Below are 17,668 nucleotides of genomic sequence, written 5' to 3' on the forward strand. Positions count from 1 at the left end.
TGCATGGGATGACGAGGAAGACGAGCAACGCCAATGGCGCGATACGAGCCCAGATCGTGTCTTGCGGACCCCATGTCTGTTCTCTGACTTCTCGTCAACTGAGGAACGTGGTGTGATCACCAATGACCTCGACGGGGAACAGAGGCGGCAGCTTGAAGCTGACCGTAAGGCGGATCTAAGGCGCGCCCGTCCACGGTCGGTCATTGACCCTCGTGTGGAATATGGCTTCCGCTCTGTAGATCCCGCTTTGAAAGCGAAGGACGCGGTAACTCGATCGTTACGCGTCCACATTATCGGGCCCCTGGCCAGAACGGATGATGAACTTGCCAAGCTCTTCGAGCTCGTTTCTTGGTCTCACAAGAAATTCCGTTGGAAACTTATCGCATCGTCTGAGTGCACAACTAGGTGGCTCTCGTGTACCCGCAATGCGGACAATGCCTGTAGTGCTCGCCCCTGGTGAGAGCACTACAGATGACGAAGCGCTCTTTGAGCATGGGTACAACGGCACCAAAAACTTTCCTTGCTGCATAACCTGCAGTTGAGCCACAAGGAACCAAACTCAAGGCACGCCGTCGAATTCCTTCGGATTGTTGCCCGCGACGTATGAGCTCACAATCCCTAATGCTCCCGCAAGCTCTGTGTCTTTGACCGCAAGCGTAGGACACTCAGTCTGGTAGATAGGAAGTCGCCGACTTCTTTACGGACAGTGAGGGGGCTGACAACTGCTAGCCATTCGGCTATTCCTCTCCAGCCATGGGATGTCGGCTTCAGCGGGACGCAAGAATTAACAAGCCCGCTCGCGTAGAAAGGCGTATCGCCGGGAGACAAATGCACTGCATTGTTTAATGCGAACCCCACAAGTAGCGGTATGTCGCTCCAGCGCTTCGGCCTCACCGCGCAGACGCTGCGACGAACGTCTCCAACGACGCGATTAACGCGCTCAGTTTGACCACCGGTCTGCGGATGGTCCACTGTTGACATATCCAGCTTGGTGCCCAGCAAAACTTTTCAGCGGGACGTGAGTCTCTGTCAGAGACAATTGACTCCGGGAGTCCATGTTGTCGAAAGACACGATACAGTCAGCGTCGCTGTACTTACACCGTCGATGGTATCCGGCACTGCCACAAGATGAGTCATCTTGCCCAAACGGCCCACAAAGACCACCACATCTATGTTGCCCGCCGAGTCCTTCGACAGGCCAGACACGAAGCCCATACTCATGGACTGCCAGCATTCGGAGGGTACTGGCAAATTGGCGAGCGGCGGCGCCGCATTCGGAAATGGTTGCACTCTTTGACACGTCTCACTCGTGCGCACATACGCATTTGTACACTTTAAGCCATCAGTAGTTGCAATGCACAGAGCTTTACGACTTCTCACAACCAAGATGATCACTGAGTGGGGGTGTCGTGGGCCTGATACGGTACTTCAAAACCTCATCGTGAGCAACCACAATTCGTGTCGTATCCGTCGAGTCGGTGGTATAATATAGCCTTTCACTATTCAATGAATATCGGTGCGACCGTGCACGCAGTCACAGCGACAACTTCTTGTTCGAGTTTCCAAACTCCTTGCTTACAGGAGCCTGCGGCAGCGCTATGCAAATATCATTACTCACGTACGCGGCGCAGATTAAATCGGTCATGCACAACATTACTGTCGTGACATGAAGAAGCTCATAATCTGGTCTGCGTGACAACGCATCAGCCAAAGCATTTTGCTATTCTGGTTTGTACTTCACCTCGAAGTTATATTCGGCGAAGAATGAGTGACGCCAGGCCATCCTTTGCGAGAGTTGGAGCGACACAGTAGCAGTGCGTATAGCCGCATGATCTGTGTAGTTTACGAACGGCTTGGAGCCGAGCAGGTGGGCCGTGATCTAGATAGGTGCATACTTCATCGCAAATATTTTCTTGTCGTGGACTGGATAGGCTTCTTTGCAGCCTTGAGCTGGCGAGATTCGAATGCGACCACCCGATCTTGCCATTTCAGATCTATGGCGAAATCCGAAGCGTCACAGTCGACACTAAAAGGATGATCAGGTTCTGGTAACGCCAGAATTGGTGCATGCAGGAGGCTGTCTTTGACCACGCCAAAAGTAGTCCGCTTCCCAGTGTCCCAACATCATTTTACTTGTGCAAGTACTTGGCGAGACCAAGCTAACATGCGCAAGTCCGTTGGGTTCTTTGAAGCCAGCCAAGCCGAAATGGCCTTGAATCTGCTCAAAGGCCACGCTTCCTAATTAGGTACCAATAACGAGAATTCTTCGGCACCGAAGATGCACTTGTCTGCATTAGCATACGGCGTATTCGTGCGCATGCACTCGAGTCGTCGCTTTTATATGGATATATTGGTTCGCTTCATCTATCCTCCCGTGCTCCGCACGACTGTAGACGAAGATGTCGTCAAAATTTTCTGTTCATACACCTGGTGGGGCCTGAACAACTGCTTCACAGGACGATTAGATGTTACTGGTGCATTTGGCAGCCCTTGAGGCATCACTAGCCACTCCCAGAGCATGGCGCATAAAGTACTCACCGCTGTCAGTGGAACATCACTCGCATTCATAAGCAATTGATAATAATCGTTCAAGAATTTGTGAAAGACTACTTAATTGTAGTCGTTCTCGTATATTTTCCAGAGCCAAAGCCGACCAAGTCGAGTGCACTGTACTTTGTACATCCAGCGGAGCGTCCGGCAATTATGCTCGATACTCCACGATGAGAGGAAGTCAGCTCTATGCTGAGACGCTATAAGCGAGTGACATCGTCACGGTTCACTTAGCAACGAGGACATGTGTCGCGGTGCGGAGGGTCTCTGTGAACCTCGGTGTCAAATTTCTTTGATAGCGTGGAACGCTACTTAGTCTTAGACTAGAATTTATGGAATGACCTCATTCTTGATATGGCATGTTTGGAACACAATTAGCCCTGGATCGATTTTCGCTACGCGCAAGTCTCCTGATGGAGCTTTAATGAGTCATGAATCCACCTCTACTAGGAAGCTGAAATCTATTGGCGCAGGGCTGGACTGGACGGTCAACGTGCTGGACATCGGAGTATTCGAGTTGGTAAACATTGGACAGGCACGTTTTGTGTCCGGAAGCCGAATGGCAAGTGGCGTATCATCCACGCTTACAATAAGCTCAATGCTGGCACCTTTCCGGCACAGACGACGATCCTAGGAAGGATGTTCTCCAGAACAACATGAGAGTCGATCAGGATCCACCAAGGCTTCTCAAAGCCTTCACAGCTGCTTTTACGATCAGCAAGCCCGCACGTTCCGTATTCAAGAGCACGGAGCTCTTCGGGGCTGGACCGTGCCGACCTCTACCTCCTTGAGGCTCAACAGAACTCAGTTTTTTTCATTAGGGCGCTTCGCGCCTACTGGGCGCTGTCGTTTTCCCGCAACAAACCAGAAAACTGGTAAGAAGCGGGTCGTTGGCTCGATGAATCTCGACACGTCTTGCGCAGGGGGCAATATTCTGAAGAAGACGTGTGTATCCATAGACAAAACACCGTCGGGTGTTAGAGCGCTGCTCAGTAGCTCGGAGATATGTCTCCTCTTTCTCAGTATAGCTGTGATCCATTTGCCCAGGCTCGCTCGACAAGCTCTAAAAGTGTGCATTCTAACCAAGTCGTGCCGACTTAAAGTTGAATTCGGCATTCAATGCCACATTCACCGCTTCTTCAAAAGAAAACGGATGCACACGGAAGACTTCCATCCTGGCCACGCCAGTGCGGAGGCCCTCTATAAAGACGGTAACTGCGACCACCTCGGAAAGATTCGCTGCCATTCCAGCAATGAGAGTTTGCAACCCTTGGACAAAGTCCAGCAGGTCTTCTTGCCCTGTCAGGCGGCAAGGAGACGCGATCGCACGCGATATGCCTGGTTAGGCGGCGAGAACACTCGCAAAAGCTGACGCTTCAGCTCCTTCCAGGAGGGGAATGCCGCTTCAATCGAAGTTTCGCACGTCAGTGCCCTCTATCACGCTCGGCCCCCGATCCTGGAGATAGCTAGCACCACGCGCTGTTGCTCGTTCCGAACCATGGCGGATGCCATAGCCATCTCGGTCTATCTTACCCAAAGCAGGAGCTCTCTCCATCCATACCCTCGAAGGTCTTAACGCTCACCATGAGCGGCCTGGGTCAGGAGGAGTTATCCGTCGTCGACGGTGGCGTCATGGACGCAGTTAACGCTGACAGCTTCTGCTGTATGTGCTCTGAGTGAGCATTTTCATAGCTCAAAAAAGACTCTTGGCGCACGCTTATCGCTTCAGGTCCTTGCGAAGCAAGGTGTTGCATGCTTGCAGGGCCAATCAGGGACATCAGCTTTAAGCTCAACCTGCATGCTAGAAGAAATACTCCTTCCTTACAGAGGATCAGTACTAACGACACAGGCGTTGATTGGCTACGAGTGCTACCAAGTGCAACGGGCTGCCGTTGCTCTTTGCTTTGAGGAAGCTTATTTAAGGTCACCGACCTTCGTTCTGTACTAGAATCAGTATAAGTATAGCGGATCAAAAGCCAAAAGTACCCAAAACCTTAACTCTAGGCAAATGCACTCTTCTGTTAAAAATTGAAACAGTGTTTATCTGTTTTATTTGCGGCAAAGCTACCTTTATCTAAAACCTTAGGTTTTCCTAATTGAATAGAAAAAACCTAATTAATATAGCATAACCACTGGCAGTTCCGCCACGAAGTGGTTTCTTGTTATAATGTAGCCACTTCATAGTGTGATTACACCGACTTGTGTGACCCACCCTTTTATTACAGGGGACGTGTAACATCATTACATTCGGGCTCATTTTGCGATATTAAGCGTATCCTATTCATGAAAAGAGAGACCGCCACGATCGTATCAGTCGATGCGCTCTGGCATCGGATCTGCTCGCCTTGACGTTGCCGTTCTCTGTGACGAGGTACGACCTCGTTTATCGTACTGGGAGGTACCTCTTCAGTGTACATATTGGAATTTTGAGAATATCCAGTTCTCAAGTTAGGAAAATAAATAAGGCTCCAAACTTCAAAAGTCGGATAAAGAGAAAATATCAATGAGCCGTCTGCCTTCCAGCTTTTAGAATACCTAACCACTCTTTCTGGTCGCCAATTTGGGAAGCAAGCAAAGGCAGTCCTAACATCTCATAAGGCGGTCCTCGTACAATGCGGTTGATTTTGGTAAGTCAAGTAGCTTTACCGGCTCAGGGCTGTGAATGGTCCAATGAAGCTTGGCCTAAGTTTGCAGCCAAGCTGCTTCGTCCTAATGTAGATTCTCGCGCCTCAAGATACTGAACTGCGCGTAATTTATTCATCGTCATGTTCACAACCATTTTTCACCGCAATTTTTACTATCCCGGACCCGTGTCATTGCTTGCGTGCCCGGTAAATAATAACCAAACTGTTGGCAATGGATGTGTACAATTGTTTTTCGCAAGGGAACCGCTTTTTCATCCGGGTTACGCTCTCTGAGCCTTGTCTCTATCAAATCGAACCCTTTATGCTTCCTATGACTGTTGTTAAGGCCTTGATTGATGTCTTGACCCGCTCATGGTAAACACCATAGACACTTGAACTGCATTGTTTAGTGCAAACTTAGCGTCCAGCAACTGCCTGGTCTACTTTTGTGACGCCTCAAATCGAAGTGTGATTTCCTTCAAATAAACCTACTTTCTTTGTATACACTTTCTCTTTATACAGTTACTCGCATACAATATAATATTTCAAATTATCAAACAAAATTTGCAAAATTACCAGCAACATAAGCAATGTCCTGACTCCTATGCACAAATACCGGTAATAAATGACCTCATAGTCTTCCCATTTCATCGGAACTCATCGTGATGAACCGGCTGCTTCAGCACTTTGTAGACTCGAGCGGCGCTCAGCCTCCACCAGCAACGAGACCGTCGATCCCAGTGCCTCCACAATCATCAGGGGGTTCGTCTCGTGCTGGTCATCGTGGCTCATTTCAGCGCACAATACCCAACGGTCCGTACTACTACCAACCTCCACAACCTCCCAACGGATTGGAAGAAATCCCACTTACTTCACACTCAACTGGTGCCATGTACGAGACTGTGGACCTTAATGCAGACAATAATCATCAAAATATTAACTATCAACCACCTAGTATTAAAGAGGGAAATCGATACACGACATTGAATTCAGCCTCGGAATTATTTGCGAGCGGACCACCACCAACGCGAACATTATCCAGCAGCAATCCATATCGACGTCAATCAAGTTCCTCGTCTACATTGGCAATGGAAAATGTAGCCATGTCGGGAATCCACTGGTCACCACAAAATGGCAACATTAACGCTGGTGAGATAGATCCGTTTTCAATACAATCTCCAGAATCAAATATTAAAAGTCAAGAGATACCGCGACAAGCAGTGGATCCATTTGTTTCCACTGTGCCTTCCAGAAGCCATTCATTTCATTCTCCACCTCTTACAAATGAAGTGTGCCAAAGTGCTGACACATTGTTTACGTCGTCGAAATCACTTAATACGACAAAGTGGGTACCTTTTCCAAATTTACAATCGAAGACTCCTCTTCAAGCGCAAGAAGCATTTGCAAACGACCCACCAAGTGCCAGCAGCTTGTTTAGTGGCAGTTTTTCTCAAACTTCAGCTTTGACATCTCAGACAACAGTTGCTTCGCCATCAGAGCTTCAAATCAGTACTCCATCTTCATCTAGTATATATCAAGTTAACACAGGAGTCAAATCTTCGACTCATGTAGAGTTGTCTTCACCAATGAAGCCTCCGTTAGCGTCTTCGCCTTCTGTACCGATCAACGCATCGTCTCCTCCACCAAGTCCTCAAGACACATGTCCAACATCTCCAGATATGCGACCCGAAGATCATGTCAGTAGCTCAATGATGCCATTATATCCTCGAAAGTCCTCACTTAAGTCTGGACTTGACATGCGACACATGAAGTTTGTCGCTGGCAAACGAGACGATGATGCCATTTCCAATGCTCCAAGTCTTGCACCAAGTCGAATGTCCATGTTATCGACGCTAGATGATTCATTGAAGCTATCAGATATGTACAAGCACATGGCTACACGTTTAGAAAGTGAGAAGCACGATTTGCTTAAAGTTGTAGCGAGACAAGCTCAAGAGATGGCACAAATGCAAAAGCATATTCAATCTCTTGAGCTACAGCTAAAGAAATCTCGACTTCAAGATGCGTGAGTAGAAACATGGATACAAGTTGTTTTTGTAGAGAAATGAAATGTGGGTTTTTGATACAACGACTTGTGTCTTTCCAGTAACTGCCTCTAGCTCCATTTTTGTCGTTTCGTACCAATTGTAGTGAATAGGAAAATAGCCAATTTTCTGTCATGCGTCGCACAGCTTCAAGGTCGTCACCTCATCGACACACACTTTCAATGTCAAAAGCACATGCTTCTCACGACATATTACTCACATCAAGTCAAGTAGATGCGTCAAGTATTGATCAAGACCAGAAACTTCTTGAGATGTTAAGCTCAACTGTCGTTTGTTTACAAGAAAAGAAAATGCATGTTGAAGCTCTTGGATGTTTGGAGCAAAGTCTTTGGCTGAAACGACGGATGTTTGGAGTCGAGAGTTCTGCAGTCCACACGACCTTAAACGATGTGATACTTCGTTTTAATTCCCTTGCAATGGAATTACTTGCTACCGAACAGTATGCAGATTGTATAACTATGTTACGAAAAGCTGAAGCGATTATTGCACCGGGAAATTTCGTGCGTTGTCAAGCTCTCCAGATTTTGACATTTAATAATTTAGGATGTTGTTATCGCAAGCTAGGGAATTTACGATCTGCATTAAAATATCTTCAAGAAGCTGCACGAATTGGTGCTCACACTATTCATGTGAAGAATCTATCGATTACACATTTAAATCTTTGTGCAATTCAATCGCAATTGAATCGACATGATCTTGCGCTAGAACATGCACAAGCAGCACTTTTCCATTCTCAAGAAGAATTAGTACAATTGAAAGAAAAACGTCTCGATCCTTGTTATGTTCTCGATGAACGCACACAAGAAGAAAAAATTATTTGTTTAGCTGTAGCATATCACAATTTGGCCGTCGAGCTTGAGTTTAATCAGCGAGGTGATGCGAGTTTGCAATGGTATAAGAAAGCTTTGCAATTGGTGTGGAAATATCGTGCTACGAATGAAAGTTTATATGCTTCGTTTCGACAAATATTTCGAGATGCGAAGATGAAACAAGAGACTGCAAATATTCGAAATAATGGCATTCCTGAATCAGCGTTTGCAGTACGAAATACAAGTCGAAGTCGTCCACAGTCTGCACATGCAGCTGTAAAAAGTAAGAAAGATGGAAGTGTACGAGATGTGTCGTATAGCTCGACAGTTGCGTCGCAATGCTACAAATCGACAAGATTATCAACTTCTGCGTTTCGATCTGGATCAACTCAGAAAAAACGACCACATTTCAATCAAAAGCGGCCTAATTCTGCGAGCTCTACAACTTATGGAAATAAATACACAACGCCAGAGACTTTAAGTGGCAATACACTTGAATCGCATTGGGATAAATTGGAACGAGAGCATCATTTGAAAGATACTCCACCGAAAATGGAGAAAACTCGTCGCGTACAAAGTGCAAGTACATTAAAACGACGACATCAGACACAACAAAAGCAAACGTATCGAGAAGGACAGTTGTTTATGTCTACGAAAGATTCGGATATGATTGATAATGATTCGGATCTGATCGATGCATGTAGCGATAGTGAAACAGCTGAAAGTTTGACCTTAAGCTTTGAAAGCAACGAACAAGAGCAAGAATTCAATCCACGATCACGAAAGCGTCCGAGTAGCGCGATTGGAGGAAGATATCGTGGAGTTAAAACTGTGGATGGATCTTTGAATGAATGTTTATCTCATGCAATTGACGGTGAGAACGAGGCTGTTGATTTGGACTTACCAGCCCAACGTGTTCGTCATTTGGAATATGTTCGTCGTATGAAAAAACTTGCTGACAGTATCAAAGACGATCTTCATGGGGTGGGTGCTCCAGTTGAAAATATGAATCTATCAGTACATGGCCAGGAATCGAGCACTTGTGAAGCTGATTCAAAAGTTTCTACTCCACGAAGCGCGACCTCAAAACTTCGAGATGAAATCAAAAACGCGAGATGTGATTCAACTGATCAAGTTGAGATACTGACTCGACCAATAGATGAGGGACTTGCGCTATTCGATGATAGTGAAGTTTGTCGATCCGAGTGTGCTGCTGAGTTGAAACTCAGCCGTGAAGCTGTAGTGTGTCGACTTCAGGCTTTATTTCGTGGTCGACGTAGTCGTGCTGAAGTGAAACAACTTCAGCAGGTAAGAGACTGAGAATTTCTAGAATTGTTTAAGCAGATTTGATTCATTGTTGTAATTGTTGTCAGGTCAAGATTCGTAATGACGCGACGATTAGAATCCAACGACAAGTGCGACGGCACTTGAAAGAACAAGCGGAAGCACGTAGACTAGACAACGAGAAGGTTCAACTAGAGCTTCAAAGACTTGAAGTGGAGGACATGGCTGCTTGTCTTCTCCAGCGATTATGGCGAAGAGGTCAAAGTCGAAAAGAAATAATTTCAGACACTCATATCAGCTTGGCTTCTCAACAAAAAGATCTTAAAGAAGTTGACGTGTCGACAATTGAGACTGAACACTACAACGACGACTGGGAAAGCCCACGACTTACGACTCCAAATGACTTAACGTCAAGTCGAGAATTAATTGAAGAACGTCAAAATGCTGCAATTCGTATCCAAGCGTTTAGCAAGAGTGCATTCGTTCGTATTCGTTTAGCACTGGAACACGCGAGACTTCTAAGTCGAATGTACATTGAACGACAGCATTTTAGCGTCACACTAACTCAGGCAGTAAGTGATGCAATGTATGATCTCAAGGTCGCAACGTTTGTTTTTATCCACTTGTTTCACGCAGATGGCCTTAGAGCACGAGTTTCTTTATAATCTCAGCGTGATTAAAATACAAGCTCTTGTCCGTGGTCATCAAAGTCGTCTCATCTTTGAATGCTATAAGGCTGGAGTTCATACCGCAGCAGTGACAGTGCAACGAGCATTTCGAATTTACCATCAACGTACGCTTCAAGCACAATACGTTGGTGTACGCAGTATTGCTGCTCGTACCATTCAAGATTCATTTCGTGATTACAAAGCTCGAAAAATGGCTAGACATCAAACTACAGTGAACAAGGAACTTTTGAATGTCTACCATATTGCAGCAGATAGTATTCAAAAGTTTTGGAAACGACATGTTCTCGCATTAAATTACAATGTTCAAAAGGTCGAAGCTGCTACGTGTATTCAAGCTCTTATTCGTGGTCATCTCTCTCGAAAGTCGCAGTATATGTTGCCACTTTGATATCTTGAGTCGGCGATTGTTCGGTAACTTTCAACGCTGTGACTTGTACGTGATGTTTAAGTAGAATAGACGCAGAATTCAAAATGAAAGCACATTGTGTTTGGTATTGATCAATGAAACACGTTGTAAGAGTCAACGTTGCTACAACTTTTTAAGTTGATTCATAAGTTCTTCAAGACTCACATCTACCTCCGCGACTGAGTTTGATTGGTCTTTGATCGAACTTTTCTCCTCTGTTTGATCGTACGCAAATGAAAGACCGGATGTCAATTTTGTCGTCTCAGCTTCATCGCATGATTCAGAAACATCATTTTCAAGCTCAATTCCCCATTCATTATCTTGATGCTCCACTATCATATTTTCTTGACCATCATGACCCAATGCTTTCCAAACCATTGGACGCCACTCTTGATGCTCTGGAATTGCTTGTTGTTTTCGACAATGAGCATTGGAGCACTCAGGATTTGGACGCATGATATCCGATGGAAAAAAGTCTTTCATTGCACTGTAACCTAAATAGTAAGAGACTTGTCCAAAGTGCAATAAGTACTTTAATACATTTTGCACGAGCATTGCTGCTACAAGACCCATAGTAGTTGGTAACGACGCTGCACACACTCCTTCGCGCTTGAGTGTTGACTCGTCAATACCACTTGCAACAATTAGTGGTGGTAAACACTCGAAACAAGCTGTGCGTCCAGGTAATAAAAGCTGAATATGACCCGAAACAGCGTCTTCCGAGACTCCTGACTCCATCCAAGCTTGATTAAGCTCGTTACACGCTTGATTTAGTGCAGTACGAGCTGCATAATTATCAACACAGCTTAAAACCAAGTCAACTTTACTCGTATTGTCCACTCCACCATGTTGAATGCGATCTAATAGCTGCTCAAAGTTGGCAGTAGTAGTGATGTCGACTGTATATTCCTCAAAAATAACATCGGGATTAATACCTAATCATATAATTTTCAATTAGTATGATAACAAAAATTATTGTAATATATTGGTCTTACTATGCAGCGTTTGCTTAGCAGCCGCTGTTTTCGTCAATCCAGCCTGTTCAGGACGAAAGAACAAGCGATTCATATTGGCGATCTCCACCGTATCATAGTCATACATAATGAGTTTGCCAATACCGCATCGTGTGAGCATCTCAGCAGCTACTGAGCCAATACCTCCAAGTCCAACGATAAGCACAGAAAGATCACGGATTTTTTCGTAATTATTGACAATTCCCATCCGTTTAAGTGCCATAAGACGACTGTACGGATTGCTATCCACCACCTCGGCGCTCATCTGTTTTGTACGTAACGATCCGGCTTCTTTCTCTAATTTCGCTTGTACTTCTGCCTTTAAGTGCATCAACTCGGCAATCTGCCTGTCGAGCTTGCGTAGCTCAGCTTCGGTTGACATGGTTTTGTGGTTATGAATACCGTATCCTCTCAGGTCTGTTGTGTAATCTGCCAATCACAGACCTGGAATCTGGACGCTATTATTGTGTATGAATGTGAATGCTTAATTGCAATATTATTGTGTGTGAATAAACGAGCATTTTAACGCGGCGATTCAACGAAAATTTTGTTCTTTCATGCACTACACTACAGATAAACCAGCTCAGCATCGTATGATAGACCCAAAAGCTAACTACATGCAAAATTGATCAACAAGCAGCTCATTTATCTTCACCAAATCATATATATATATCAAAAGCTTTAATATATTGAAAAAGAAAAACTAAAGTTGTTTGTACTAAAAGTGCACTAGATCCAGCAGTGTAGTGTACTAAGTCGCTAATTTCGGCGAGCGTTGACTCGATTTGACTATAGCTATCACTGGTTTAAAATCGTCGATGATAGCGACTACTGTTCTTCATGTAATTGAGTACGATGGGACGTAGAATAGTCGAATACGTATGACGCAAACGGTAGAGAATCGGTAAGACCTTTCGCTGAATATGCGAGTCGACAATATCGAGATATTCCACTGTGCGTTTGCGAGCTGAAATCATCCCACACGACTCATTTGGCTGTTGTTCTAGTAAATAAATAATCTTCTTCAAATTAGCCAGAAAGTCGCCTAGATTATTCGACTCATGGCATCGCAAAGTGGTCGAATGTTGAATCACTGAATTGACACGACATAATTCACGAAAAACGAGCGCAACTTCATCACGGTACTGTAGCCTCATTACGCGCAGTTTCTCAAAGTACAACTTGTCTCGTCCAATAGCTGCAGCATCCAACGCATCTGTTGCAACTTTTCGCTTTTCTCCTCGTTTGCTATTGTATTGGCAGCAATTTAATTGTTCACTGTATCGTAATTGAGTAGGAGAAGTTGGGTATCCTGTCATTGAATGATTTTGCTCTGAGACGTCGTGACTATAAGGACACGGTCCCAACACTGGATCGGAAGACCGACTCAAGTTCAAGCGATGACCTTCAATCAATCGCACTGTCACCTCAACACCTCCATTCTCAATATAAGATGGTTGTCGACTTAAAGATTCGATGCGATGTTCCAATTTTTGCTTGTATTGCACTTGATTGACACTTTGTTTCCACACAAATGACTCGTACCGAGACGCACAAAATCTCAAATGCCGTACATCCGAATCTCCAGTGACTCGTCGCAACTGCTCAATCCTATATTCAATAACCACTTCCATTACTCAATAATCATAGTGACAGTATACACTACACATACATCGCAGAGATTAATCGATCTCTCAGCTCGCCGTGCACCATACGACGCCAGTGCCGCTCCCTCCTTTGTTCAATCTGCATTTGTGTTGTCGTCATCGTGACGCTCGCCTTATTCTCGATACACTTACGCCCTTTTTGTTCGCCTCTTGACATGCTAGTAACTGCGTGGGTATCTAGGGCTACCTCTATGGGTGTCGCTGGCGATTCGGCACCCTTCGTATCTGCTACACACGAGACAGCAAAATCTTTCGTAGCTGCTGGTTCTCGATTATTCGGTACTCCTTCGTGCGAATCGACGGCCTCCGACCGCATACTGCAGTTGCTGCTGTCCTGTTGTTACGAGCCGCGAACTTCCCTTCTTTACTCTCTATGTCGATTTGATGTGTGCACTGGAGCTAACTATTCTGATTTTCTGATATTCAAGATGCACTAAAAACCAGTACTTTAGACTGGAATGGTTCCCTGTTAATCTACATATACAAAGTTTGAAAAGACATTTTGTAATCATTGGTGCCATAACAGCTGCTTAATGATTGCATATGTTTGGCTTATTCGGTATTTTATGACTAAAATTGGCAAAGTTTTTTTACTGCAAGTTTACGTATACAAGTCCATTTCGTAATCATACATCTCCTACGATGATCGTATGAGGTTTATAGTAATACCCGAATGGTTTTGAATGTTATGTTTGGCTCTTTTTATTGATGTAGTTTTCAAAGAGCGGTTTATCTTCTGACTGTGTCTCTTCTTCATAGTATTGTTTCATGCACATGGAATTTGAAGTTAGAGTAATTGTCTTCTATAATGAGCTTGCACGGCAAAGAAGGGCTAGACTGCGTCGATATGATACGATAAGTATGCTATGTTCAATCAGCAAATAAAGCGTGGATTCCAAATTTTTCGTTTTTAAGCCGACAGAGAAGTAAGAGTTAAACAACGAGCAGTGAAAACGAGCTAAGTGAATGTTTCACCTTTATCTGGAAAACTTGGGAAATAACGTAGTTTCTAATGAAGCAGCTCTCGGCGTTATATGCAGCGAAGCTATCGTTTCTCTTTCACTTAGAGGAAACTAAGCTAAGGTCCGTGACAGTTCGTTCTACCTTAGAACCAATACGAGTGTAGCGGACCGCAATCCGACTCCAAGAGTAACCACTACCGTAATGCAAAGCAAACAAACCCTTCCGTGCAAAGTGTAACCTGTATTTCCTGGTTTTGTTGCAAAGCCGCCTACAGTAAAACCTGTCTAAATTTAACATGTTGGGACTGGGAAACAGTGTTTAATTTGGAAAGGGTTTTGAATTAAACATGTTTAATTTAGACAGGTTCTACTGTATGGTGCCCAACATGGGTCCATATCTTTTGTTCAATTTAGAGAGGGTTTTAAATTAAACAGGTTTAATTTAGACAGGTTCCACTGTATATCTAAATTTGAAGGGTTTTCAAACCTAATAGTAAAACCTAATCAAAATGCATAACTACTTACAGTCCAGCCACGTACTGACTTCTTGTACAAGTGTAGCCACACCATTGTGTAGCCACACCCTTGTGTAATTACGCCGTCTTGTGTAAGCCACACCCTTGTATGGTCACAAAATCTTGTGTGATCTACACCTTCACACCAGGGTACGTGTAAACTTGTTACGCTCTCCCCCATCAAAACCGTGAGCACATTTTACTATCGCCTCGTACAAGGCTCGCGTGTCTAAGATACTTCTAAATGCCCATGCTCTTTTGCAAGCATTCTGATCTCAATGAGCCCCGTCTCTAGGACACGTGAGACACCCAGTCTTGCTGGCTCAGAGATCGCTCGCTTATAGACTCCTTCTTCGTCTCCCGCACGCGGTGCAACTTCGGATAGCACGTCCGCGGCTTCAAGGAAAGAGAATTCCGAGCCGTCGCACTCGAGCACCGCGCTCAACTTCGCGCTCAAAGGGGAGGCGCTCCTGTACCCGCGATGCGGACGATTCCTGCGGTGCTCACTCCTGGAGAAACCGCTGCATATGACAAAGTGCTCTTTGAGCGGTGCAGCGGCACCGAGTGTCCAGCTTACAGCGGAGCCACAAATAGGTGGACGTGCGCATGGAACGCCATCTTCGGTTCGAGTTTTTCAAACTCAATACGCATTCCCGACTTTCTTCGTACTGTCGCCCTGCAACGTATGAGTTAATCCATCGCCTCTCTAACGGGTGAGTCTGTGACCACAGCAGCTCAGTGTCATAATTTGAGCTCAGCTCATGGTTCTTTGGCTTCCCTGGCTACGGCCTAAAAGCGCGGGCCGTACGACGACGCAAAACGTCATAAGCGTCTCCGACGTCTGGGCAGTCCTGCCAAAGTGGCATCTCAAACTCCTACAAGTTCTCGGAGTCAGGGCATCCTATCACTTCATAAAATACTGGGTTGACCCTGTTGACGACGTCGACCCACAAGACGGTCCGCGTGATAGTGGACACCACCGTTCACGTCGAGAAGAATCGGCGGCAGACGATAACGACTTGTTCGATCTCCGTCCGGTGACTCGCGATGCTCTTCGAGCTCTTGAGGGGCAAGGTCTGTCGCGATCGGGACTCCGCTGGACATCATGCCGGGGTCGCATACCGCTGTGCAGGGGTCTTTGAGAGCTTGGAGCACTTTGTGCACCGACTGCCTCGCGTTGGGGACTATTGCGCTCTGTGGGAGCGGCTTCTAGCCGTCGAGCAGACGAACGCGTCACTTCGTGCGATGGTGGAGCGCCTGGCGCCGTTGTAGATAAAGATCGTTAAACTCCGTGCTCAAAACCAGTTGCTGGCTCAGCTTCTGGGTGGTCGAGCGCCTGTGGGTGCCGCTCCGGCGCCAACACTTCTGTGTTTACTTGCGCCGAATATCGATACTGCTGAAGCAAGCCCAGATAAAACACCGGGTGGAGCGCATTCTTCTCGGAAGGATTAGCCTATACGCCCCGCTTGACCACGACCATAAAAGGTCCGATAAACCGTAGACGAAGCTTCGTCTTATAGACACCTGAAATTGCATGTGTAGGGAGGTTACAAGCATTTGATAAAACCGAGTCTCCGACTTCAACGATTTCCACATTTCTTCTGCTTTTTCCGTCTGCATACTCTTTCTGCATGTCTTGGCTTTCAGTCATCGCATCTCGAACGTGTCGTAAGACACTCAGTCTGGTAGATAGGAAGTCAGCGACTCCTTTACGAGCAGTCAGCTAGCTACCTGGCTATTCCTCCTTCACCAAGCCTTGAGCCATGAGCTGGCGGTGTCAGCGGGATGCAAGGATGAGCGCGTTTGTTCACGTAGATCGGCATGTAGCCGGTAGATGAATGCACTGCATTCTTCAGAGCAACTCTACAAGTGGCAGCATGGCACTCCAGCACTTCAGCGTCTCAGCGCAGACGCTGCAAAGAATGTCTATAACGACGCGATTCACGCGCTTAGTTTGACTATCGGTCTGCAGATGGTCCGCTGTTGACATAGTGAACTTGGTTCCCAGTACCCTGAAGATTGTAGACCAAATCTTCCCATTTAAGCACGTATCTATCAGAGACAATTGAATACGAGAGTCCATGTTGTCGAAACACACGATCCACCAACAGCGTCGCTGTACCCACACCGTCAATGGTGTCCAGCACTGCCGCAAGATGAGCCAGCTTGCTCAAACGGCCCACAAAGCTCACCACACCCCTGTTGCCCGCCGAGTCCTTTGGCAGGCCAAACACAAAGCTCATAGTCATGGACTGCCACCACGCGGAGGGTACCGGTCAACTGGCCAGTGGCGCCGCCGCATTCGAAGAAGATTTCTTCCTATGATACTCTCACACGTGCGCACATAGATGCTCGTTCATTTGTACAGCTTGGGCCACCAGTTGTGGCAACTGACAGAGCATTAGGTCTTTTCACGACCGAGATGACCACTGAGTAGGGTGTCGTGGGCTTCATAGAGGATGCGAAACTTCGAATCCTCATCGTTAGGAACCCCAATTCCTGGCGTATCCGTCCAGCCGGTGCTATGGCTTATGGTGTTCCAGCCATGCCATACCAAGGATGAGGTCATACCTATAATCAAGTCTAAAATAAAGTAGCATTTTACGCTATCAAAGTCAAGAAACGTGACGTCGACGTCCATAGGGATCTTCGGCACCGTGACTCATGTCCCTGTCGCTAAGCGAACAGAAACGGTGTCACTCAACCGCGCTTTTAGCGCCTAATCATACAGCTGATTTACTTCCATCGTGGAACGTCGAGCATAATTTCCTGACGATCCGGAGTCGATTAGGATATTTCAAGGCTTCTCAAAGCCCTTCACGGTCGCTTTCACGACCAGCAAGCCTGGCTTGCATACTCGTTCCGTGTGCAAGAGCACGGAGCTCTTCGGGACCGGGCGGTGCTGACCTCTACCCCTCTAAGGATCAACAGAACTCAATTCTTCTGCAGGAGTGGGTGCTTTCGTTTCCACGCGACAAACAAGAAGACTGGAGAGAAGCGAGAAATCGGTCCGATGAACCATAACGCGCCTTGCGCAGGGGACAACCAGTCTGAAGGTGACGGGTGTCTCCACAGACAAAACA

At 46.0% G+C, this 17,668-nt stretch overlaps 4 protein-coding genes across 4 annotated transcripts; 2 read left to right on the plus strand and 2 right to left on the minus strand.

The window, feature by feature from the left end:
* Window positions 1-5,839: 5,839 nt before the first annotated feature.
* Window positions 5,840-7,204, plus strand: PHALS_06956 (uncharacterized protein; the record flags this gene model as incomplete). Its single annotated transcript, XM_024720340.1, has 2 exons — window positions 5,840-6,066; window positions 6,130-7,204. 2 exons carry the CDS (start codon window positions 5,840-5,842, stop codon window positions 7,202-7,204), a joined length of 1,302 nt encoding a protein of 433 aa, XP_024585548.1.
* A 197-nt stretch (window positions 7,205-7,401) lies between these two features.
* PHALS_06957 (Tetratricopeptide TPR1) lies at window positions 7,402-10,410 on the plus strand (the record flags this gene model as incomplete). The annotated part of the gene is made up of 3 exons (XM_024720341.1): window positions 7,402-9,357; window positions 9,423-9,905; window positions 9,970-10,410. 3 exons carry the CDS (start codon window positions 7,402-7,404, stop codon window positions 10,408-10,410), a joined length of 2,880 nt encoding a protein of 959 aa, XP_024585549.1.
* Window positions 10,411-10,551: 141 nt separating this feature from the next.
* PHALS_06958 (ubiquitin-like modifier-activating enzyme 5) lies at window positions 10,552-11,823 on the minus strand (the record flags this gene model as incomplete). The annotated part of the gene is made up of 2 exons (XM_024720342.1): window positions 10,552-11,363; window positions 11,424-11,823. 2 exons carry the CDS (start codon window positions 11,821-11,823, stop codon window positions 10,552-10,554), a joined length of 1,212 nt encoding a protein of 403 aa, XP_024585550.1.
* A 424-nt stretch (window positions 11,824-12,247) lies between these two features.
* On the minus strand, window positions 12,248-13,424 carry PHALS_06959 (uncharacterized protein; the record flags this gene model as incomplete). Its single annotated transcript, XM_024720343.1, has 2 exons — window positions 12,248-13,052; window positions 13,114-13,424. The coding sequence occupies 2 exons, from the start codon at window positions 13,422-13,424 to the stop codon at window positions 12,248-12,250; spliced, it is 1,116 nt and encodes a 371-aa protein (XP_024585551.1).
* Between the last annotated feature and the right edge of the window lie 4,244 nt (window positions 13,425-17,668).

The sequence above is a fragment of the Plasmopara halstedii genome (genome assembly GCF_900000015.1).
Source record: "Plasmopara halstedii genome assembly, contig: Scaffold_3060, whole genome shotgun sequence".
Lineage (NCBI taxonomy): Eukaryota > Oomycota > Peronosporomycetes > Peronosporales > Peronosporaceae > Plasmopara > Plasmopara halstedii.